Source organism: Peromyscus eremicus, chromosome 8a, assembly GCF_949786415.1.
Source record: "Peromyscus eremicus chromosome 8a, PerEre_H2_v1, whole genome shotgun sequence".
Lineage (NCBI taxonomy): Eukaryota > Metazoa > Chordata > Mammalia > Rodentia > Cricetidae > Peromyscus > Peromyscus eremicus.
Window position 1 is genome coordinate 100,107,312 of NC_081423.1, and position 24,166 is coordinate 100,131,477.

The following is a 24,166-nucleotide window of genomic DNA, read 5'->3' on the forward strand; positions in this document are numbered from 1 at the left end:
GATGGATGGATGGATGAGAAGATGGTGAGTGGGTGGATGGATGGATGGGAAAGTTGATGAATATATGGACAGGTGGATAGAGGGACAGTTGGATAGATGGGTGGTAGGATGGATGGGTGGATGGATGGATGAGTGAGTAGGTGGGTGGATGAATAAATAAATGGACAGGTGGGTAGATGGACAGATGGGTGGGTAGATGGACTGATGAGCAAGTGCTCATTTCCCACTCAGGTATTCATCCTGAGCCTATGGTTCCTAGAGCATGTGTGTATTTCTATTCCAGCTGACTAAGGACACTGACTCCCAGCTACCTCTTCTGTGTCCCCTGAAGTTTTACTCTTCTGTCAACCATTGGCCACATGTCCAAGCAGGAAATATCAACATCAATCTCCTGTTCCTTAAGACTCAAGTCCATGCCTTTCCCATCCCCATCCCCATGCCTTCCCCACCCATCCCCATGCCTTCCCCACCCCCATCCCCATGCCTTCCCCAACCCATCCCCATGCCTTCCCCACCCATCCCCATGCCTTCCCCACCCCCATCCCCATGCCTTCCCCACCCCATCCCCATGCCTTCCCCACCCCATCCCCATGCCTTCCCCACCCCCATCCCCATGCCTTCCCCACCCATCCCCATGCCTTCCCCACCCCCATCCCCATGCCTTCCCCACCCATCCCCATGCCTTCCCCACCCCCATCCCCATGCCTTCCCCACCCCATCCCCATGCCTTCCCCACCCCCATCCCCATGCCTTCCCCACCCATCCCCATGCCTTCCCCACCCCATCCCCATGCCTTCCCCACCCCATCCCCATGCCTTCCCCACCCATCCCCATGCCTTCCCCACCCCATCCCCATGCCTTCCCCACCCCATCCCCATGCCTTCCCCACCCATCCCCATGCCTTCCCCACCCATCCCCATGCCTTCCCCACCCCCATACCTTCCCCACCCCATCCCCATGCCTTCCCCACCCCATCCCCATGCCTTCCCCACCCCATCCCCATGCCTTCCTCACCCATCCCCATGCCTTCCCCACCCCATCCCCATGCCTTCCTCACCCCATCCCCATGCCTTCCCCACCCATCCCCATGCCTTCCCCACCCCCATACCTTCCCCACCCCATCCCCATGCCTTCCCCACCCCATCCCCATGCCTTCCCCACCCCATCCCCATTGTCCACAGGCAAGGCTGGAAGCACTTTTAATGTCACAAATGGTCCTCTCTTCCTGGCCCTCAGCCTTCGTTTACCATCCACCCAGGGCCCCCATCAGTGCCAGTCTTCTGGAATGCTGACCCAGATCCTGGACTTCCTGAGTGCTTCCTCTCAGGTGGCAGCCTTGAGTTCAGTCTTTGGAGGTAACAGCGTCTCCAAGCAGGCCGGCCTCCCCTTATCCCAGCACCCACAGGTTTCATCAGCTGCCGCACTGTGGCGTCACTGAGTTCCTGTCCTATGTCTCACCCCTTTACTGCGCTGACAGTGAGGTGAACAGTATAGTACATACAGGCATGGACCGCCCTGCTACAGCCCACTGACCATGAGGTGAAATGGCCCGTGGTACTTATGTGAGTGAATGGGCACGTGCAAGCAAATGCCACTGTGACACAGTCCGCTGACCACTTTCTCTGCCACAATTTGGAGTAAGCGAGCCCAAGCACTACTCACGGGTTCCACCCCAGATCAGCAGGGTTGATGTAGAGTATGCCGGCCCTGGAGACAGTGGCTGGGGTGGCTGTCCTCAAGTGACTGATCTCAAACACCAGCCTCATGGTGCGATTCAAGGGGATCCGCTCATTGCTGGCCAAGGTGAGCACCTGGGGGTGGAGCAAGCCCATTGGTCAGCGGCGGTCTCTAAATGAGGAGCCACTGAGGAGGGCACATATGGCCACGTGGCTCCTGCATCTCTCAGCTCTCCTTGCCCCCAGCCCCCTGCACGCCGGCCTGGCTCCTAGCCAACACTGACATCCCTTCAAAACCACCGCTGTCTCCTCTATGGGGATCCTTCTGTGTTGTCTTCTACCCAACTGAGAAGCCCTGTTTTTGAGACAAGGTCTTGCTATGCAGCCCAAGGCAGGTCTTGAACTCATGATCCTCCTGCCTCGCCTTCCCTGGTGCTGAGAGGAATCATTTTCTTAAGCTGCTTCTAGACTATTCTGGAGGCCATTTCTGCCTCCCCAAGTGTGTTCCTGTGATGTGAGTTGGAAAATGAGTCCTGAGCTTTATTCCAGCCCACACTGAGGCAGAAACATGGGCAGGTTCAGGAGTGCGTGGATCTGTGTCCTCCATGGAGAATGTCTTGTGGCTGTCTGTAGTTCATGACTTTCTGTGAGGACTTCCTGAGAGACTCCCTCCCAGCCACCCTGCCTCCACCCTCCACCCCCAGCACTGTGTGTACAATGTGTATTGCCTGTTAGTCCTCACACTTTCCCTTCTCATGGTGGAGACTGGGGGTTCAGCTGGGAATCCAGGAGTCACGTACCTTGTTGTCATCCATGACTGTGTTGAGGGACTCGATCCACATAGGATCTATGTCCCCATCCAGGACAATCCACTTGGGACCATCGTGCGTGATGTTGGCCAGGTCCCGCATGATGGTTGAGAACAGGCCTGTAGGGAGGCAGGCCTGTGACACTCACAGCCACATCTGAGGGCCTGAATGGCATGCCAGGCACTCTGGGGCCTTCACTCCTTCTTGCCCGGGTGATCTGACCTTGGCCTGGCTCTCACTTTCTCAGAGGTGGCGGGTACCCACTTAAAGGGACCCTGGTGGCCCTCTTGCTCTCCATGGTGTCTGCCCTCTGCCCTGCTCTTGGCCTTCTTCTGACCCTCCCACCCCTTTCCACCGTTGACCCCTCTTTTGAGGCCCTTGTGGACAGAGGCCTACCTCACGTCCAGAGGCGTCCTGCTGCAGGCTGCCACATTCAGTGCAGCTCCACCTGTGGGTCCCCCTGGGGTGAGAGGCCTCTACCTGGACTGTGTTGAGTCAGTTTCAGCCCCTCTCCTGCCTGCCTGGTGGTGCGGGAGCACTGTGCCCCGAGTGCTCCCGCACCGGCTCCGCTGGCTCCTCTGCAGCGGTGTGGACCCGCGCAGGCTGTGACTCCTCCCGGGGAGCATGCTCGGGTACCGGGTGGGTCTCAGAAAGCCTTACTCCACTGAACACAGCGACTGTCCCGAAGGTGACTCCTGCGCCCCACCCCGCCCACCCCCCCACCTCCCCCCCACCCCGCCTACCGTCCTTCCACTCCCTGGTCGCCGGGTTGATGATGCCGAATAGCTCGTCACAGGTGACAGCCTTTGGATCCAAGTCCACCGCCACCGGCTTCCTCTTCAGGTTCTGGTAGGTCTTGTTGAGGGATTTGAGGACCTGACAAGGGTGGGATCATTCACTGACGCAGTGTCCACACCACCTGTCCCCGAGCCTGGCACACAGTCCACACGGGGCAGCCCTCTGCAGCTCCAGGTGTGTTGGTGAAGTGAGAGGCAGGTGTGGCTGGGTCTGTGTCCCCTGGACAGCCGTGCAGGCTGGGAGATGGGGGCTGACTGGTCCCAGAGAGCGAGCCTGAGACTATTCTAGGACCTGGAAAGGCACCTGAGATCCATTCTCACCACACAGGTAATGCATGGAGAAAAACAAAAGAAATGGAGGAAAACCACTCAGGAGTTTTTCACTCAGAGAAATGGGTTTTAAGGACACTGAAGGATATTCTGTGTGTACATACACACATGCACATCCTATTTTTAAATGCCAAATACAAACAGTTTCTGCTCTTTAAACAATAACTTGCTGTCAGGACCCCTTGTGACTTACTTTCTTAAACAGGGTCTCATTATGCAGCCCCAGCTGACCTGGAACTTTCTATGTAGACCAGGCTGGCCTTGAACTTACAGAGATCCACCTGCTTCTGACTCAGTGCTGGGATTAAAGGTGTATACTACTACACCCAGCTAGTTTTTTTTTTTTTTAAATTCAGAGGTGTGTGTGTGTGTGTGTGTGTGTGTGTGTGTGTGCATGTGTATGTCATGTGCGCATGCAATGTGGAGGCCAGAGGATAACCTCGAGTATCATCTTCACGATGCCATCGTTTTGAGACAGGGTCTCTCACTGTGCCTGAGTTTACCAATCAGGCTGGCTAGGGCTGGTGGCCAGCAGGCCCCAGGGATTCTCCTGTCTCCTCCTCACTAGTGCTGGAATTAGAAGAAGCACAGGACTCCATGCTTGGCTTCTATGTGGTTCTGGAGACTGGGTCTCTGTGCTTGTGAGGCAAGAGCTGCACTAACTGAGCTGTCCCCTGGCCCCTCTGTCTTCAGAAATGGATCTTGATAAGAACCTAAGCGTCCCACCCTGGAGGCATTTGGCCAGACACTTGGCTGGCTCAGAATGCCAGAGTTACCGCCCTTGGTGTCGCCGGGTGCCACCCTCCAGGGTTCACCATGGCCCTAGGCAATGGCAGGAGTGTGTGAGTGTGTGTGGGAGCTCAGGGAGGCAGGTGGGACACATGGGTGGCAGGTGATGGGGGATGCTGGCAGATGCTGGTGACGTGCCTGGGATTTGCCACTGCCTGCGTTCCCGATGACGAACACCGAGTGTCGGACTTGAAGCAGCTCCTCCAGTTGCACGACCTTCAGCACGAAGCTGTCCTCCGCCTGCAGCTTGAGCTCCACAATGCTCTGCTTGATGATCTGAGAGACAAGGAGGGAGGGAGGGGATGCAGGAAGATGGCCTTCGGTGTGGATGAGCTTCCAAGTGTTGGCATTAGTGTCCCCCAGAGCCCCAACTCCAGAGCCTCCCGTGACCCTCAGCTCTGAAACCCAGGCCTGGATGGGACGCAGGAAGGAGCTCACAGCCCCAGAATTCTTGTAGCCAAGAGGAGGCTTCTTGGGATGGATGGAGGTGGGGGTGGGGGTGGGGGTGAGAATTACCTTCTCAAAATTCAAGTCTCGCTTCCGAGGCACGTCCAGAGCAGGGAAGAGGTCCCCGATCAGCCCCATGAACACAGGCAAGTCATCAGTCACGATCTTGGGGATATTGAAGTCCCTCAGTGCTCTCATGAGCACCTGGTCCTCTGCCCGGGTGGGATCTCCCCTCTTCAAGGAGCCGGCCACCACCAGCACAGACTTGATGGCCCGAAGGCCCCAGTCATAATGGTCCTGTGGGGAGTGGGAACACGGATGTGAACGCACCTCCCTACAGCAGCCAGCTGACACTGCCAGGCTCGGAGTGGGTCTCGGGGCTAGGGAGGGCAGAGACAGAAGTGTGGGTCCCCTGAGGCCCAACCAGGATCCCCAGGAACTGGAAAAACACACCTGCTTTGAGAGCAGCTCTTTGCACAGGGTGTAGAGGGTGATGAACTTGCGGGCCAGTAGGCGGGCTTCCAGGAAGCCCTCGGCCACTAGCATGATCTCACAGATCAGCTCGAAGTCGGGTACCACCATAGCACAGGGCCTGGGAGGTGAGCAAGTGGCCGTCTTTCTCCCCGTCGGTTTCTCTGGCCCCTCAGCTGCCACTTGCCCCTCTTCACTGGGGCATGGGTCCCTGCCCGTCGGCTCTGGGCACATGGAGCTGGGATCCAGCCCTTCCCCACCGTTCCTCACACACCCAGCTCAGAAAGCTCCGGGCCTTCCTCCTGTTCTGACCGGCTGTCCTTCTCCTCATGGAGAGCAGCCAGTGTCTCAGCTAGGGACTGCCCCGGCTTGAGGAGCCTCAGGGCTTTTGACGGACCTGTCTGCCTTCTTGCTGCCCCTACTCCATCTTGGCAGCTAGCTTTGGGCTCCTCCACCCCCACTCACTCTTCAGCCCCCCTCCCCACTGCTAGGGCCCCTCCCCTTTCACCTGAATAACGCCTTCAGGTTCTCCGGCAGCTCTGTGCGTCCGGCGTAGCCAGGATTCATGGTGATGAAGATGCCCACGGTGGGGATGAGGCTTATTATCTCACCCAGGAAGTTAAACTTCTTTTTCTTGGCCCGAATTGCATCTTGGACACACTTCACCTAGACAGTTGGTACGCAGACACACACCAACATGGAACCACTTGTATGTGCAAATGTGTGTGTGCATGTGTGTTGGTATGCACGTATGTGAAAGCCAGATGGCAATGGGCGTCTTCCTCTATGGCTCTACACTTAACTTCTTTTGAGAGTTTTTGAGAGCTCTCACTGAATGTGGAGCTCCCCAAGCGACTGGACCGGCTGGCAGAGAGTCATCTCCCTTTTTCCCCTCATCTCTCTCCCACAGCACTGCAATTACACCCCGTGTGTCTGATTCTGTTTGTGTTTTGAAACAGGGTCTCACTGTGTAGACCAGGCTGGCCTCAAACTCACAGCTATCCGCCTACCACTGCCTTCTGAGTTCTGGGATTAAAGGCGTGTGCCACCGCACCTGGCAGCATCTGTCCCCTACCCTTAAAATATGTTTATGTGTACATTTGTGTCTGTATGTACATGTGTGTTTGGCTGCCCAAGGAGGCCAGAAGAGGGTGTCGGATTCCCCCAAAGCCGTGAGCTGAACTCAGGTCCTCTGAAAGAACTAGGTGCTCTTAACCTCCAAGCCATCTCTCCAGTCCCCACATCTGGCCTTTTATATGAGTTCTGGGAATCAAGCTCAGATCTATAGGTCTATGTGGCAAGCACTTTACTGATTGTATTATTGCCTCACCCCTGCACCCCCACCTCAGTTACAGAATCTGACAGCTGTGAATTAGCTATGACCTTCACACCCTTGATTCCTGCTGGTGATTTTGTAGTTCATGGGTGTTATATAGTAGACTTCAGGTGGGCTTTTGTCTCAAGAGCGCCCTCTGGCCATGACCGTGGCTGAATTCTGTCAGTTTTCTGACAAGAACCTACCAGAGGTCACTGAGGCCACCTCCTGCTTACCAGGATAGAGGGGCTTCAGGGAGCTGGGCAGCACTTGGATTTTAGGGAAACCTTCAGAAGGCTGCTTGGATTTTAGGGAAACCTTCAGAAGGCTGCAAACCCTAAGGTCACCACTTGAGGGAGCTCCTGGCTCGTGATGGAAGTCTCTCCACCATGGGCTTCTTTTCCCACCACACAGCTTGATGGCCTGGTTCCTAGGCCCGGCTGTGTCATGATGGGGTTCCCTCCTAATTTGTAGCCCACAGGGCTCACACCTGGGCAGGACTAGAGGGTGAGAACCGGGAACATCTCCTGCTGTCAGAACTTTCCCTTTCTGCTCCCAGGTCGTCTTCGTCCATAAGCAGAACCTGCTCCATGGAACATTCTAGGGTTTGTTCCCTGACTTCGGAGTGAGGCAGGAACTTCAAGTGTGTACTGGTTGGGGGCTGGTGGTTAAGCCCAGAATGAGGAGGGTGAGGGGTGTTTGCCACTTTGGCACACTCAGTTGGCCTCAGATTGGGGGATGGGGAGCTGCCAAGAGCTCTGGAGGTAAGGTTCCCAGGCTGTGGTCCTCTCTCCCCTGCTTCATCCCTGCATGGGTGGTCAGGAACCCTCCCCACTAGCTTTCCTACTGAAATTCCAACAAGATTAGCTGCTGCTCCTACCACAAAGCACTCACTTGTCACTCGAGGGACAGGTGGTGGTGGGTAAGGGACAGCGGGATGAAAGCTGGGTGCCCGGACCGTCATCTGACTCACTTTTCTTAGATTAATTGTCTGTGATGTCAACTTCTGCGCCAGGGACAACAGGTTTGAAGGACCAATGTCTTATGACAAGACTGGAAACCCCGCCCCAGCACCCCTTCCTGGGTAACCTTGGAGCTCTTGCTAGCGTTTCCCAGACCAGCATATCCCCACACTACCCAGGACAACAACGCTGTCCCTATTGAGGCCTGGTTTATTAGGACCTTCAAAGTAGGAGCTCTGGCCTAGGGTTCCAGAGACGGGATTGCAGGTTGATCGGGGATTAGAGGCCAGCCTCAGCTGACCTCAGAGCCCACGGTTTCTCCAGCCTGTTGGGCACCAGGGTTGCTGGGCTTCTGTTTGAAATGTGGCAATGCCTGTTCAATACACATGGCAGGGCCGTGATGGTGAGTTTAAAAGCTGGGGGTGCAGCCGGGCGGTGGTGGCACACGCCTTTAATCCCAGCACTCGGGAGGCAGAGCCAGGCAGATCTCTGTGAGTTCGAGGCCAGCCTGGGCTACCAAGTGAGTTCCAGGAAAGGCGCAAAGGTACACAGAGAAACCCTGTCTCGAAAAACCAAAAAAAAAAAAAAAAAAAAAAAAAGCTGGGGGTGCTGGCATAGTTGCCCACCTCGTCTGAGGAACCTGCTCCTGCCTTGCCTTGGATTCCCCTCTGCTGTCCTGTGCCCTGCTAGGGAATTCCCTCGACACACAGCCGTGCTTTCCCCTCCTGCTCCTCTCCTGTTAGACACTCCCACGTTCACCAAAGCCCAGCTCCACCGATTCCTACGCGCCGAAGCCCTTTGCTGTCCTCTGTCAGGTTCACTGGTCTGGCCTGAGGCCACGTCCATACTGAACTTAGGGTAGTCGTTTCTCTCTACATGGATATCTAGTGAATGCGCTGTAACCCAGCCTGTGCGTAAACACACAGTAACTTAATTCAGGAAGCACATGGCTGAGTCCCAGCCAATTGCAGGCAGGCAACTGCTCTAACCATGTTTAAAGACGGAGCCCAGCTGTCTCGATGCCGCAGTCACTTCCTTCCTCAGACTATACACACAGCCTGCTTACGTGGTGGGAAGGGACCTGCTGGACCTCTTTGGTTTACCCTGCTGCCCGGCTGTACAATCACAAAGGCAACTAAGGGTTGTTAAATATTCCCTCCCCCGCCCCCATCTGCCCTCTTTGTTTTTCAAAACACTCAATCTATGTTTGGCTAACCTAGAGCTTGTTACGTAGACCAGTCTGGCCTTGAACTTGTGGGGAGCCTCCTGGCTTTGCATCACGAAGTGGCAGGGATTATAGTCCTTGCTACCACACCCAACACAATTTTCTGTGTTAGAACCCTCAAGCAGACCCAGTTATGCCTCCACATCTCCCTTAGCACAGGGTCTACCGTCTCTGACTCTATTTCCTCTCTGTGTGTAAACTACCTAGGGCCCCTAGGAACCAGGGCAGGGGGCCGAGGCATCTTTGTGTCATCCCACTGTCCAGGGCCCAGCTGTTGGAGTGGACAGGGTCTCTGGTGTCTGAGATAGCATGAAAGCCGGCAAAAGCTCCAGGCCCCCCATTGACCCAGAGACCGAGCAGAAGGGCCCTACCTGTACAGCAATCACAGACAAGACCTCTACCGAGATCCGGTTAAACTCATCAAAGCAACCCCAGGCTCCTGTCTGCGCGAGGCCCTTGTAGATGTTTCCACAGGACTACGAAAGGAAAGACAGGTCAGAGGAAGGGTGTGACTTCCAAAGGCCTGCAGGAAGCAGATTTGTGTCTTAGTACACTCATGTGGCAACTGGCACATGCCTGGAGACAGCATCCTCTCATGCCTAACTCGTACAGCCCTGGCGCTTCTCTAAGCAAAAGGCTCGGGCACAGGCAGGGCTGGAAATACCTCAGCCATTTCCCCTTCACCTTCTCATTTTATGCACACGGAGGAGGAGGAGGAGGAGGAGGAGGAGGAGGAGGAGGAGGAGGAGGAGTCCTCTAAGGTGGGCTGGGGCTGCCAGCTCCTAGAGGACCTTCGCCTATGAGTGTGACATTCTGTCCCCTGCAGGGTAATCGACACACCCATGGAGTCCAAACAGAATTACCTTTTAGGATCATCTGATGTCACTTTTCTAGGGCTCATGGAGAGGCGACATGATGGTATGACCGTCAGTCAGCAGAGGTCATGGGCACTGCCCTCGGCCTCAGGATGGGACCCCTAGACTGTGGGGCTCATCTAAGGGGAGGGAGTCCCCTGCAGACTGAGGGCCCCCACACCTTTCCTGTTACCGCTGTGGTCTGTGGGACTGTGGGACTCTTACCACTGGGGGCTCTCCCCTCCCATTTCATCCTCTGAGTAGACATGACCCTGAAGTTTCTGTGGTTGATGGAACTGACCTCCCATCTCTTGTCCCCTTCAGAGTCCACCTGGACACTACTTTCACCCTAAACCCACACTGAGCATAAGTGGGTACTCACTCCTTATCTGTGGTCTCTAATTACTGGAACAATCCCCCCTACCTCCAAAAGGGGGTGCTGGCAGGGTATTCTCAATGCCCAGTCACTGTCCCCCGGGTTCTGTCTGTGGGTTCCACACACCTTGTAATCCATCTGCTCCGAGCAGTTGAAGACGTACACCATGGTGCCCAGGGCTCTGCCCAGGTCCTTGGTTGTCTCGGTCTTGCCTGTGCCAGCGGGGCCCGCAGGGGCTCCACCCATGATTAGGTGGAGGGACTGCGTGAGCGTGATGTAGCACCTGCCAAGGACCTCCAGTCACTGGGGGCACTGTGACCCCAGGGCCTGTTCCACACTGTGCTTTACTCTGTGAACTGTGGGGCTATTATTGTACAAGCTCAGCCCCCTGAGGGACAAAAGGCAGAGAGCAGGAACACTGGGATGTGATGGTGTGGTGCAGGCGTGGCCCTCCTGTGGGTTTGGGGAGTGGGCCCTCTGGACTCAGCAGACACGGTTTTTAGGCTGAGTGCGTTTATTGTCCTACAATTTGCTCAATGCTCACACACTCACGAGGACTCTCCCCACTTTGTAGGCCTCAGGGAGCTGAAGTAACCCCCTGAAGACACAGCCAGTGTCAGACCAAGGACTCACAGCCTGAAACTGGGCTCCTGCCTGGTGACTGGGCTGGGTCTTGAGCCCAGAACCTCCTCACCCAGATGTGGGCTCTTCTAGCCTCAGAGCCAAGGGTGGGAGGAACCGTGGGGAAGGGCCCAAGGAGGTGTGTGGTGTAGAGGGATGGGTGTCGTGTCCTCACCTGTCTGTGAGGGGGGTGATGACTAGCCGTGGTGTGTTGCCCAGGTACTCATAGGAGTACTGGATCTGGGCATCACAGATGTTGGCAAAACAGTGCTTCTTCTCCTCATCCCAGCGGTGCCGCAGCTGTGACTGCCAGGTGAAGGCCTGCGAGCTCTCCACCTGCACAAGGAAGCCCCATGTGTCTTGGTTCCAGGCCAGTCCCTGGGGCTCCCCTCTCAATCCTATGTACAACTGTTTTGATACCTCCGGCCTCAGCCCGCTACAAACAGAAAGGTCTGGAGTTGGGGAGTTGGCCCGGTCGGTAAGGAACTTGCTGAGAGTGTAAGACACCCTGAGTTCAATCCCCAGACCAGCCAGTGTGATGGTGTGTGCTTGTAATCCCAGCGCTGGGGAGCGGAGGCAGGAGGACCCCTGGGGCTCCCTGGCCAGCCAGCCTCGCCTGCTTGCTGAGTTCCAGGCCGATGTGAGACCTTGCCTCCAAAAAGAAGGTAGATGGTGCCTGAGTGACATTGTCTAAGGTTGCCCTCTGGCCTCCACAGGTGCACACATGCATGCACATGCATGTGTGCACATATGAACACACACAAAAGAATGAAAACTTCTAGTACCCTATTCATCTGATCTTTATGGAGTGTGTGTGTGTGTGTGTGTGTGTGTCTGTGTCTGTGTCTGTGTGTCTGTGTGTGTGAAGAACAGCAACTTCCTTGGTCACCTCCCTGGGAAGAGGAGAGGGTAGAGGCTGGAGTCCTTGAGTGTGTGGTCAACCCCAAGCCCAGTTCCCAGCCCTCCCCAGCCTGCCCGGGACAGGGGTGCTCCTGCCTTGGCAGTGATCATTTTGGCCACCACGTCTCGGGCGTGCACGTCGATGGTGCAGATGGTCATGATCTTCATCCTGTCCCCAGCAGTGAGATTTCCAATGAGCAGAGTGATGAGTGCGTTCAACTGGCTGATCTGCAGAAAGAAGTGCCTGTGCTGGGACCCTGCTCGGCAGCTACCACACTGGATGCTGGGAGGTGGGAGGGTGGGGAGGGGGGCACAGAGAGTGACCTCTCCACATGTGTGTGTTTAAGTTCACCAGCCCTTGTTTATCACAATGAAAAAATGAAAAGGTTCCTCTCCTCCCAGGTGGGGAGACCATGGATGCCTTTAGAAGAAGGATCATGAAAATTCAGTAAGAACAGCTGCCGCCGCCAAAGCTGGCACGATGCATCAAGTTACACATGAGGAAGGTTCTGAAGCTACAAGAGAAAATGTTGACCGTGGCCCTGGGGAGATGGTGTCCCCAGCTAGTCAAGTGCTGTCCTCGCAAGGACCTGAGTTTGATTCCCAGATCCACATAAGTAGTGAGGCATGGTGGCACGTGCTTGTAATCCCGGCACCAGGGAGGCAGAGACAGGAGGATTCTCGAGATCACTGGCCAGCCCTTCTTGCCTAATGGGCAAGCTTCAGACCCTGACTCAAAAATAAAGTGGGCCAGACGGTGGTGGCACACGCGTTTAATCCCAGCACTCGGGAGGCAGAGGCAGGTGGATCTCTGTGAGTTCAAGGCCAGCCTGGTCTACAGAGCGAGCTCCAGGACAGGCACCAAAACTACACAGAGAAACCCTGTCTCAAAAACAAAAAACAAACAAACAAAAAAAGTGGACAACTTCCTGAGGAACCACCTAAGGTTTACACACACACACACACACACACACACACACACACACACACTTTTTTGTTGTTGTTTTTAAAGCCAGTGGTGGTATGTGATTTCTGGAGGAGACACTGAGTTCTGTGTTTCTGAGGTTGATATTGGATTGTTACTGATCCACACAGACAGTGAACAGAGTGAACGCCCTGGAGAAGGGCCTGTGCTGCCTGGTTTTATGTCAGTTTGACACAAGCTAGGGTCATTTGAAAGAGAGAGCCTCAACCGAGAAAATGCCCCCAGCAGATTAGCCTGCGGACAAGCCATGGTTCATTTTCTTAGTTAGTGACTGACTGAGAGGGCCCAGCCTGTGGTGGGTGGGGCCATCCCTGGGCAGGTGGTGCTGGGCTGCATAAGAAAGCAGGCTGAGCAAGGCTTGGGGAGCAAGCCAGAAAGCAGTGTTCCTCCATGGCCTATGCTTCAGGTCCTGCCCTGACTTCCTTGGATGATGGACTGTGAACTGTAAGCTGAACGAAACCCATTCCTTCCCAAGTTGCTTTTGGTCATGGTGGCTTTTTGTTTGTTTTCTTTCTTTCTTTCTTTCTTTCTTTCTTTCTTTCTTTCTTTCTTTTTTTTTTTTTTTCTGAGACAAGAGTTTCTCTGTGTCACAGCCTTGGCTGTCCTGGAACTCTCTCTGTAAACCAGGCTGGCCTTGAGCAAACAGAGATCCGCCTGTCTCTGCCTCCCCAGTGCTGGGATTAAAGGTGTGCGCCACTACCGCCTGGCTGGTCATGGTGTTTTATCACAGCAATAGAAACCCTAATTAAAAGAAGAGGCTTCTGGCTACTGCCTGGCAGTTTCAGGGCCCAGGGATCGCACACCTGCTTTTTGTTGTAGTCTTTAATAGCATTTTCATATCCTTCCTCCAGCCTCGCAAAGGCCAGGCCCACCTCAGTTGTCCACCAGATCTGCGTGCATGTTAGCGCCACCTGAAAACAACACAGAGCATGAGAAACTGTTCTTTATGGATAATGAGATGAGGTCGTAGCCGGGCGGTGGTGGTGCATGTCTTTAATCCCAGCATTCAGGAGGCAGAGGTAGATCTATCTCTGAGTTTAGGCTAGCCTGGTCTACAGAGTGAGTTCCAGGATAGCCAGAGCTACATAGAGAACTGTCTTGAAACCCCCTCATTCCCCCCCCCCAAAGAAAAAGAAAAAAGGAAAAGATGAGGTCATGAGGCTGGTCTGACAGCTCTGTGGTTAAGAGGACTAGCTGGCCAGGTGGCAGTAGTGCACGCCTTTGATCCCAGCACTCGGGAGGCAGAGCCAGGCAGATCTCTGTGAGCTGGATCCAGGAAGGCACCAAAGCTACACAGAGAAACCCTGTCTCAAAAAAACAAAACAAAACAAAACAAAACACAAAACAAAAAAAGGACTAGCTGTACTTCCAGAGGATCTGGTTTGACTCCCAGCACCCACATGGATGGTCACAACCATTTCTAACTCCAGTTCTAGGAGATCCGATGCCCTCTCCTGGCCTCCGCAGGCACTGCACATAAGTGGTACACTTACATACACACAGGCAAAACATCCATACACACAAAATAAAAATAAAGGAAAACAAATTTTTAAAAGACCTCATGCCAAGCAGCTAAACCTATTCCCAACAGACAGACAGAGGGTAGCCTGGGGCCTTGGAGACACAAGAAGATCCCCATGGAGCTGCACTGCAGTGGGTCCCATCCATGTCAGACCTGGGCTGGGTAGTCAAAGATCCATTGTTCCCTCGGCTTCTCCTCATATGTCACTACGGCCTCTGGAATTTCGTGGCGCAGTGTGGCACACATTCGGTCCAGCACCCGATTCAGCCACACTTCCACCTGGGGAGAGACCTCACATTGACCTCGTGGGCCCCTGTGCGTCCCATCCCAGGGATTTGCACACCTGAGTGGGCAAGCGTAGGGATGACTTAGCAGTCCAAGACCCCGCCTCAGCCCTCCACACGTCCCTTTCCTAATGAAGCAGTGGCCGCCGAGGACCTGTGTTGAACTTCACTCATTCTCTCTAAACAGAGCCACCAATCACCCTGATCATGGCTAGCTAGTAACTTCCTTCCTGGATCTAGAAGCGGTGCACCAGTCCAGTGTGGACCAGTTTTGGGCACATGGGCAGTGTGCCAGGATGTATCCTCTCAGTCAACTCTTAGGGAAAATTCCCTATTCACCATCTCATGGGTTTGCATGATTGGGCACGAACATGATCAAAATGAGACAAGAACACACACACACACTCACACACATACACACACACTCACACACATACACACACACAGTCACATACACTCACACTCACACACATACACACACACACACACACACACACACACACACACACACACACACACACACACTGGGAACTGGCAGTTCAGACGGCACAGCCTCACTTTGCACAAACCGTAACAATTCAATGATGCAGACAATCCCAGCTCTTCCCCCTTCCTTTGCCCCTTAGATGCATGCTACACACCGTAGGGAGGCTGTTTTGTAGATTCTGTAATGAGTTGGGGCCAGGGAGATGGCTTCAGCAGATAAAGGTGCTTGCTGCCAAGGCTGGCAACATGAGTTCAATCCCCAGGGCCAACAGGGTGGAAGGAGAGAACTGACTCCCGAAAGTTAGTCTCTGACCTCCACTTGAACATCATGACACAGACACTCCTCCACACACAGATATATTTATAAATCAGATAAAAAAGGTCCCCAAGCATGTCCTTGAGAGGCAGATGAGAGGGCTGAGGCACAAGGCCTGTCCCCTCCCCGCGGGCTCACCTGGCCTGAGAGGTCACACTCCTTGTCAAAGTCCACGAACTCATCCTCCTTGCTGTACATCCCCAGCCCAAACTTGAGAGGTTTTCCCTCAGCGTCCAGACGGAACTTGAGCTTACACAGACTGTCGAAGAGTTTGGACAGGTGGCGGCCCACCTGCGGGAAGGACCCTGGAGTTGCGGATGGCCCCGGGCTCCCTCCAATGGTTTTAAGCTCTCTCTCTTCTATCCTTTCTCTTTTGTTTTGGGAGTATTTGCCCCATCCTTGACTGAGGTTCACTGAGCGTGGCTCAGGCAACCACGGGCATTGGCAAGAACTGGCCTTGGGCAGGACACCATTACCAGAGCCTCCATCGAGGTTCCCGGCATCTCCCCTGCTCCATGCCTCCTCTATAGTTTTATTATTGAAACGAAACACGACCATTTCTCTCCCCCTGGTTCCCTATTCTCTCTTTCCAAGGAGCCCTGGGAAGTGTCTTCCTAGATTCCCAGGTATGTATCAGGGCAAAGATTATGAGGGCCACACAGAGAAGAGCTCAGTGTGTCTTTCGGGTGCCCGTGGAGCCCCCCCCCCCCCATCCCATAGGAGGAAAACAAGCAGCCATGTGTCGGCTGGCGTGGTCAAAGTCACACTGTGTGCAGAGTGCACGGAGGGTTTGTCCTCCAGCCAGGGCTCCTGGGTGCAGGGGTCCACACAGCTGGGGCCCTGTCTACCTCCACAGGGTCGTTTCCATTGGAAAGGATGTCCAGCAGGTCAGCCGAGGAGACAAAATAGAACCTTGGGAAAGCCAGTCTCTTTGTCTCCAGGTATTCAGCCAATGCCTTTTCACACACGGCCAAGCTAAGAGGAAGGAGGGGGAAGGGCCAGTCGGTCCTTTTCTACAGTGCTCTCGGCCAGCCCATCTCTCCAATGACTCAAGGCATCCTGCCTTTCCTCCACAGACCCACAGGAACTCAGAGACTCTAACCAGATGCCCCCATTCTTCACCAGCTCTGATCACACACAAGGCTCCTAGTCCACCTCAGGGATGGAATATTATTAGCCTGTGACCTGGGCCTTCACACAGCAGGTGGCACAGGACCGTGCCCCATCAACACCGCGGCCGGACGCATGGAGACGGGGACTCACCTCTTTTTCAGTGTCTCCAGTTTATCATAGAGGCCCGGTTTATTGGTGGCTTCCACCACGTTTGGTGTTTTCACGGCATCTGCCATCAAGGCCTGGGGGGGTGGGGGAGGAGAGAAGCGCTGGAGCCCATCTTGTCCACAGTAGCCATTTCTGGAAACACCCAGTGGCGGAGCTCACCTTGAACTCCAGGTCGATGCTGTCAAAGCGCTTAGAATCCTCTGGTAGCTGGGCTCTGATGTCTTCTGAGCCAATGAAGATGCTCTCCAGATGGCTCCAGGTTCTCTGGACCTCAAACCAGATGGAGATGACGGAGTCTGCCGTGGACAGTTTCTGCTGCCAGCTGGTCACCTCCTTCAGGAAGTGGGACAGGTACTTGGACATCATCAGGTTCTGCAGCTGCACCTGGTTGTCTTCCAGGGTCTCCACCAGCACCTCGTCTGACTTGAGCATCATGGTGCCTGTTCTTGGGTGTGGCTCATGCTCAAATTCCATAGTGGTCCAGGTGCTGTCCAGGGTTTTCAGTACCTTTCAGGGGAGCAGAAATCGGGAGTGTTTTGAATGTAAAATGTCACCCACAGGCTCGTGTGTCTTAGGCACTTGGCCCCGACCCAGAGCTGCAGTTTGGGAAGGCTGTGTCACCTGTGGGAGGAGACGCCTCCTGGAGGAGGTGGGTCACTTGAGGCTGTACAGTGCTGCTCACTTCTGGTTCACTTTCTGTTTCACTGTGGATTCACTGTGACCAGCAGCTTCCTGGCCCTGCTGCCATGCCTCCCCACGAGGGAGTGCTCCCCACAAGGGAGTGCTCCCCACAAGGGACTGCTCCCCCTGAGGGACTGCTCCCCACGAGGGACTGTACCCTCTCACCTAAGCTAGAATCAACCCTTCCTTCCTTAAACTGCTCATCAGTCATTTTGTTGCAGCAATGAAAAAACAGCTAATTCACAAGCATCGAGCATCCGGGGTGGCCAGCTCAGGGAGGACGCAAAGCTCCTGGGACTCGGAACAAAGCTAGGGTGCAAACTGACTTCTGAGCTGAAGGCATTTTGAAACAGCGAATGTTAAGTTCACACCGACCTCCATCCTGTTTAGGGTTTTTTTGTTTTTGTTTTTTTTTTTTCTTTGAGACAAGGTTTCTCCTTTTAGTTTTGGTGCATGTCCTGGATCTCGCTCTGTAGACCAGGCTGGCTTCCAACTCACAGAGATCCTGTCTCCTGAGTGCTGGGATTAAAGGTGTGTGTCACCGTGCCCAGCTACTTATGTATGTATATGTGAGCATGCACCTATGTGTACATGTGTGCTGGCTGCCCGTGGGGGCCAGAAGAGAGCATCAGATCCCTTGGAGCTGGAGTCACAGGCAGCTGTGAACCTTCTGCTGTAAGGGATGGGATCTGCAATCTGGTCCTGATAGAACAGTAAGCGCTCTTAACTGTTGAGCTCTCTCTGCAAACCCCGATCTGTTTCATAGATCAGGAGATTCATTCCCCGGTGAGTGATGCCCTTGGGGCCTCCTCATAGTGACTGTGGTGTGCTTGGGAGAGAATAGCCAGGAATGGGGCTATTTGAAGACACTGAGGTCTGTAGGTATTGGGTGGTTTTTCTGTCTTGAGCTCTCGAGGGAAGGCTGCTAGAACTCTCAGAGCCAGAGGCTGTCTGAGGTCAGTCCCTCACAGTCACTGAGCCTATCCGACAGTCCCAGGATCCTTTGGGGAGAAGACCATATGACAGCGATGGTGCCTACCTTCTCCATTCCCGATTCCTTTACGGCCTTGTCCACGATGTTGCGGACCTCGTCCTCATACTTGTGGAGGTTCAGTTGTAGCAGGTCTGCCAGGGTGGTCTCCTCTGACATTTCAAACTTCACCTAGGGAAAAAACAGGTGCACTTCATATGAGACCAGGTGTTCTACAGTGGCAGGAAGCAGGCCCCTCAGAGGAGCCTTGGCCACAGGGTCAAGCTTTGATCTGCGACTCAGGGTGTAGACAGAAGTTTCTGTCCCACCAGCAACTCCCAAATATCCAGCAGCTGCTTCCCAAATTACCACACAGAGGCTTATATTAATTATAAATGCTTGGCTGGTAACTCAGGCTTATTACTAACTAGCTCTTACACTTAAATTAACCCATAATTCTTATCTATGCTTAGCCAGGTGGCTTGGTACCTTTTCTCGGTATGGCATTCTCATCTTGCTTCCTCTGCATGTGGCTAGTGACTCCTGACTCCGCCTTTCCTCTTCCCAGCATTCTTAGTTTGGTCGCCCCGCCTATACTTCCTGCCTGGCTACTGGCCCATCAACGTTTCATTAAACCAGTTTGAGTGACAAATCTTTACACTGACAAATCTGTACACTGTATTCCACAGCACAGAGGCTCTGTGACTCAGGCCAGTTCCTTCTCCAAGCCTCACCCTTTTCCCTATAAAACCATGTAACCACAGAACCCTCTGGAGTGGGGTGAAAAGTGTACGCCAGAACACAAGTTCACTTAGGATCTCAGGCATGACCTGCAGATGTTGAGGATCTCAGGATGAGGTCATCCTGGATCTCCAGGTGCACGCTAAGTCAGGTGACAGAAGAAGTAGTGAGGCTTTGGGTCACAGCTGAAGGAGGCCACAGAGGAAGTGTGTCACTGTGGAGGCAGGCTTTGAGGACTCATATATGTTCAAGCCACACCCAGTGTCTCAGACCATTTCCTGTTGCCTGCGTATCAAGATGTAGTAAGTTCCTTCTCCAGCACCATGTCTGCCTGAATGCTGCCATGTCCACCATGATGATAATGGACTGAACCTCCGAACTGTAAACCACTCAATTAAATGTTTTCCTTTGTAAGAGTTGCCGTGGTTGTGGTGTCTCTTCACAGCAATAGAAACCCTAAGACACACCCCCAAGAGGTGACTTCTGTCAGGACAACGAACAGGGCTCAGTCAGCCTAAGGTGAGTAGAGGGAAAGGAATACATTTCCCGCCAGTGGTGGTGGTGCACGCCTTTAATCCCAGCACTCAGAGGGCAGAGCCAGGTGGATCTCTGTGAGTTCAAGGCCAGCCTGGTCTACAGAGCGAGATCCAGGACAGGCACCAAAGCTACACAGAGAAACCTTGTTTTTTTTTTTTTTTTTTTTTTTTTTTTAAAAAAAAAAAAGAGTACATTCCCTCTCCTGCCAAGGTCATGGCAGCAAATATCAGCCTGCCAGACAAGATATGCTCACTAGTGCACCAGTGGCCTGATTGCCATAGGTGAACCAACCACATTTTTATGGGACGTGAGGCCTACTCCACAAGGGGAAACTTCTGCCTGTTATTATAGACCCAGTCAGAAGTCCACAGCTGGGGAGGCCATAGGCCATAGGGGGAGCAAACTACTGTTGTTTTGCTACAAGGACACGGTGTCACACTGCCTTCTAAATATTTATGATTATACCCAAAGACAAGTGCTGCTCTTGGCTAGAGCCAGAGAAGCTTCTGTGTGCAGTGACTCATAACTGGCCAAAGTGTTGGGAACGGCTGATGGCTGAATGCTCAGTCTAAATGGGCCATCTGCATCGTGCCCTCCAAAGCTCAGAGGACATCGAGGGAGAGGAGAGGGGCTGAAAGAATGTAAGAGCGGAGGGTGGGGGTAGGGGCGGGGGGGGGATGGGAAGGAGTACTGTGAGACAGTCTTCTCGATGTGAGAACCCTGCATAGGACTTGTACAAGATCAAGTCAGTAAAGATTTCAGCATGAGGGGGGAGGGGTCCCACAGCAATTAATGTTTGCTGGTGGAAGGAAAGTCATTTTCTTCAGTGGTGTGACCACTGGTAAGTTACCTCTGCTCTAGTTAAATAACCTCACACCCATGCTCAGGGAGGCACCCCTAAATAAACTCAGTGAGCTACAATAAATAAAAGAAGCAAACAAAAAGACATGAAAATAATGGGGGCTTGGGAAGAGGAAAGGGTTCAGTGGGAGTAGGAGGGGGTGAGGGATGGTAATAGGGGGATGAAGATGGCCAAAATGCATTGTGCACCGGTATGAAGTCAAAGAATTTAAAAAGAGAGATACCAGCAGAGCCGAAGGCGAGCGGGGCTCCCTGAGCTCTGAACCCGCACTGCAGCAGCGGTCCATGCCAGGCTTTGTCAACCTCGTGCACCGGCACACCCCGCCTCCACCACTCAGGCAGCTCAGGCTAGCCCAACTACCAGCAGCCATCCCGCCCTCTACCCGCATCAAGTCGAGGTACCTGGGTGGCCTGCATGAGCTGTTGCCAGTGGCGGTCTCGGATGGCGGGGTTCTGTAGCTCGCTCACAGCACGCAGGGACGTGATCATGTTTTTCACGGTGTTGTCCAGCCCCACGAAGGCGTCCCAAGGTTTCATCTCCTTGTCCAAGGACCTCACGTCTTTGGCAAACTTCTTACAGTCGATGTCCATCTGCTCCACATTGATATCTTTCCACTTGGTGGTCTTCCAGTCGTCGATGCTGGTGTTGACCTGCAGGGAGGGCATCCTCATCACCTCCCGTCCTTCCTCAGCCCCTGCTCCATCTGCTGTTGGAGTGTGTGGGGAGTGTAAGACGCGATGCATTGTCTTTGATTAAAAAAAAAGTGTTAAGACAAACTCCATTAATAAAGAGGTTGTAAAAAAGCTGCTCAGCAGAAATTCAAATTCCTCCAGGATCAGCGCTTCTTTATAAAAATGGAAATACGTGTTTGTGGTGGCACTAGGTGCTCGCAATTGTATTCTACTATCAGCTGCGCTGCTTTGACTGGTCAACCTTGTAAGAACCTGAGCCGAGCTCTGGCCACTCAGGACCCCCTTACATTAGAAATAAAAGCTAAGCACGACCCGACCCTGCCAGGGGTGCCTTGATGACACTTTGGATTGTGTGGTCATTTTCTTGAGACCACAGTCCCGGTTCTTCCATCAACAGTGTCCAGCGGGGGACCATCTAGAACTGACATCAAACTTTCACAAAAAGGGTGAACCAACAGCTGCCATAGAAGCCACTGTTGAAAGGTGAACGGGTAAAGCGCGTGCTGGCGAAAGCCTATGCTGGGCCTTTCTAGTGGTTGGCAGGATTTGGCTCCCTCTCCCTCTGGGAATGACCACGCCACTTGCCTCAGCCAGGACATGGGCCAGGACTTCAGGAGCCCCGATTACCATACTTGGCTCAGCATGCTCTTCATCTGCCTTGTCAACCACACTGATACACAACTTGGATTATCAAGCTTACCTTTGATGGACAGCTGCCTGGAACAGGAGCGTGAGAAATACATTTTTTGTTGTTGTTTGATGTTTAGGACACTTGTTACTACATGATAACCTAGCTTATACTGACTAATAAGAAAACCAGAGAAGAAACTTCATTTCTGACAAAAAGAAGAAACAGAATAAACAAACCACCTGAAAAAAAAATTCTACCGACAACAGCACCAGAAGATGCTGAGAGCCTGTGTGCTTCTGTCCAGGGTGTCAAAAAAGGCTCCAAGCTGGAAGCCACTAGTCAGCCACAGACCCAGACTGCTGGCACAGTCACTGGAGAGGCCTGGATATGGCAAGAATGCATGACCCAGAATGACCCAGGGCCTGCAGGAAGTGCAGCTGGAGCCAGGAGTCCTGACACCTTCACCTGAACAGGACTCGGGCAGGTCGGAGTCCACGCTGCATCTCATCACCATGTATGTGCCGGCTGATGGGTTTCCGACGCCTTTTCCTGAGCCACCCTGCCTGCTCATGCCCGTGGCATCTCCTGGGCCGATGTCTGTTAAGGGAGCAGCCGCCCTCATCTGACGCCAAGTCTGCATGAGTTTGGGACTCCCCAGGTCTGAAGGGTAAGAAGCTCCACCCAGCATCTAGGAGCCTCCAGGGTGTAGTATTTTTCTGCGGTAGCTCTAATGGACTCCCTTGCAGCTCTGGCTGGCTTGGAACCTGCTGTGCAGCCCAGGTTGACCCTGTCTTGAACTTCCTGTTGTTTCTGCCTCCCTGGTGCTGGGGTTGCTGGTGTGCATTCCTGGGGCATTCCTTACTGTCTTCTGGACGTGGCGATTGCACCCATGAACTCACAACCCACAGGAACCACACGAGACTTGGTCTTTCAACAGTCAATCATGGACAGTGAGGGGCTTACGAGGCCCCACCCCTCTCTGAGGGGGCCATATTCCTCAGTGGTGTAGCCACTGGTAAGTTGCCATTGCTGAAGTAAATAATTTTACACTACACTCAATAGGCCACAAAAAAAAAGAAAAGAAAAAAAAAGAAAGAAAAGCCATGAAAGTCAGAGGAGTCTTATTGAGAAGGAGAGAAGGATGGATTGGAGGAGTGGGAGGGAAGAGAGGTGGGGCAGGAGGGAGGGGGGCAATATTGCACAGAGCAAAGCCCAACTGCAAAGGCCTCTGGGAAGTGGCCCCAGATGAGTCCTTTGGGAAGCTGCTGCTGCGTCTTTAAAACCAGAGGTCCCTCTGGGTGCTGTCACCGCCACCTGCAGAGTCCCCACCCGCATCCCACGAGGCCTGGCCCGGCTCACCATGACGATCATGTCCCAGAGCTCCTTCAGCAGGCGGACCTCCCTGTGGCAGGCCTTCAGCTGCTTGTAGTCTGGCACCGTGACCTCGAACAGGCTGGCAGACTTGCACAGCGCTTCCATGACGCCCTCCATGGCCGAGATGCTTTTTTGTTGCTGGGATGGGATGGGAGTGGACATCAGTGGGCTGCCCCAGCCTGGGCATCCCCAAACCTGAGTGCCCCACCCTGCCCCCATTCCTGCCTTTTTGGTCTCTTTTCTCGACCATGTCCTAACCAATCTTCTCCATCCCCCAGCTGCAACTTCCCATCCCTTGGTGGACCAGTGTTCCAGCAAAGATGGCAGCTGCCTCTGTGATACCCTCACTCTGGGATGTAGTAAGAGGCAGCTTGTCTCTAAAGACTCAGATCTGTGTGGGAGTAGATGAAGTCCTGAGGGAATGTGTGCTGTTGGCATGGGCACAGCCATGGCAAGGACCCCAGTGCCTCAGACCCAGGGACATGGCAAGGCCTTTCCAAAGTCAGGCTCAAGGAGATGGTAAAGATAAGCCCCTAACTCTGTTCTCACTGCCTAAATATTAGAGTCAGTATCTGATGCCCAGGTCCACGGCCATGGCCTGGTCATCTTGCCCAAGCCAGGGTAGATCCTCCCAGGGCAGGAACATATGGGGTTCTCAGAGCCTGGGTCAGCTCTGAACTCAACAGGCCTCTTGCACCCATTCCAGGGTCTAGACCCTGCAGACCTCAGCTTGCTGGGCAGATGTAAACCCCGCAAGGTCACATCTTGTGATGTGGACCCCACAACATCCCTGTGTGGGATGTTGACAGTGTGTGCAGAAAACATCAACCCTAGCTTCCTCCTCCCTCCTCCCAGGTGTCCACAGCCTGAGACTGCTGACGACAGAGACCCTCTACCGAGATGATCCTAGACTGATCTCTTCTGTCGGCTGTATACAATAAACCCGCCTCCTGGATTCAGACTATACAATAAGTGCGTTGAGTTTCTGGATGGCTGTGTCATCATCCAAGCATACAGCCCACCTGAGCCCAGCTTTTCTGTCTGTTCGTCTGTCATTTCTTTATTCCCTGCAGCCCCAGGTAGGTCACTCCTTAGGCTGGGCAGGTTGTGACGTGTCTATGCTGACTTTTATTCATTAACTTATTTTTGAGATAGGGTCTCATGTAGCCCAGGATGATCAAAACCTTCTCCGTAGCTGAAGCTGCCCTTGAACTTCTGACCCTCCTGCCTAT

At 53.7% G+C, this 24,166-nt stretch overlaps 1 protein-coding gene across 2 annotated transcripts in view; it reads right to left on the reverse strand.

Annotated features, from left to right (window-relative positions):
• Positions 1–24,166, reverse strand: part of Dnah17 (dynein axonemal heavy chain 17) — a 118,570-nt gene that overhangs the window by 61,711 nt on the left and 32,693 nt on the right. For both annotated transcript variants that reach the window (XM_059272217.1, XM_059272216.1), the window contains 20 exons: positions 22,920–23,072; positions 20,639–20,887; positions 18,167–18,289; positions 16,606–16,953; positions 16,429–16,520; positions 16,014–16,140; positions 15,304–15,456; positions 14,233–14,358; positions 13,361–13,468; positions 11,669–11,800; positions 10,848–11,008; positions 10,178–10,334; positions 9,193–9,297; positions 5,828–5,985; positions 5,302–5,440; positions 4,918–5,145; positions 4,540–4,677; positions 3,229–3,361; positions 2,477–2,604; positions 1,663–1,811 (listed from right to left, as the gene is read on the reverse strand). In XM_059272217.1, the coding sequence (XP_059128200.1) occupies positions 1,663–1,811; positions 2,477–2,604; positions 3,229–3,361; positions 4,540–4,677; positions 4,918–5,145; positions 5,302–5,440; positions 5,828–5,985; positions 9,193–9,297; positions 10,178–10,334; positions 10,848–11,008; positions 11,669–11,800; positions 13,361–13,468; positions 14,233–14,358; positions 15,304–15,456; positions 16,014–16,140; positions 16,429–16,520; positions 16,606–16,953; positions 18,167–18,289; positions 20,639–20,887; positions 22,920–23,072 (3,107 nt within the window). The remainder of the gene's footprint in view (positions 1–1,662; positions 1,812–2,476; positions 2,605–3,228; positions 3,362–4,539; positions 4,678–4,917; positions 5,146–5,301; positions 5,441–5,827; positions 5,986–9,192; positions 9,298–10,177; positions 10,335–10,847; positions 11,009–11,668; positions 11,801–13,360; positions 13,469–14,232; positions 14,359–15,303; positions 15,457–16,013; positions 16,141–16,428; positions 16,521–16,605; positions 16,954–18,166; positions 18,290–20,638; positions 20,888–22,919; positions 23,073–24,166) is intronic.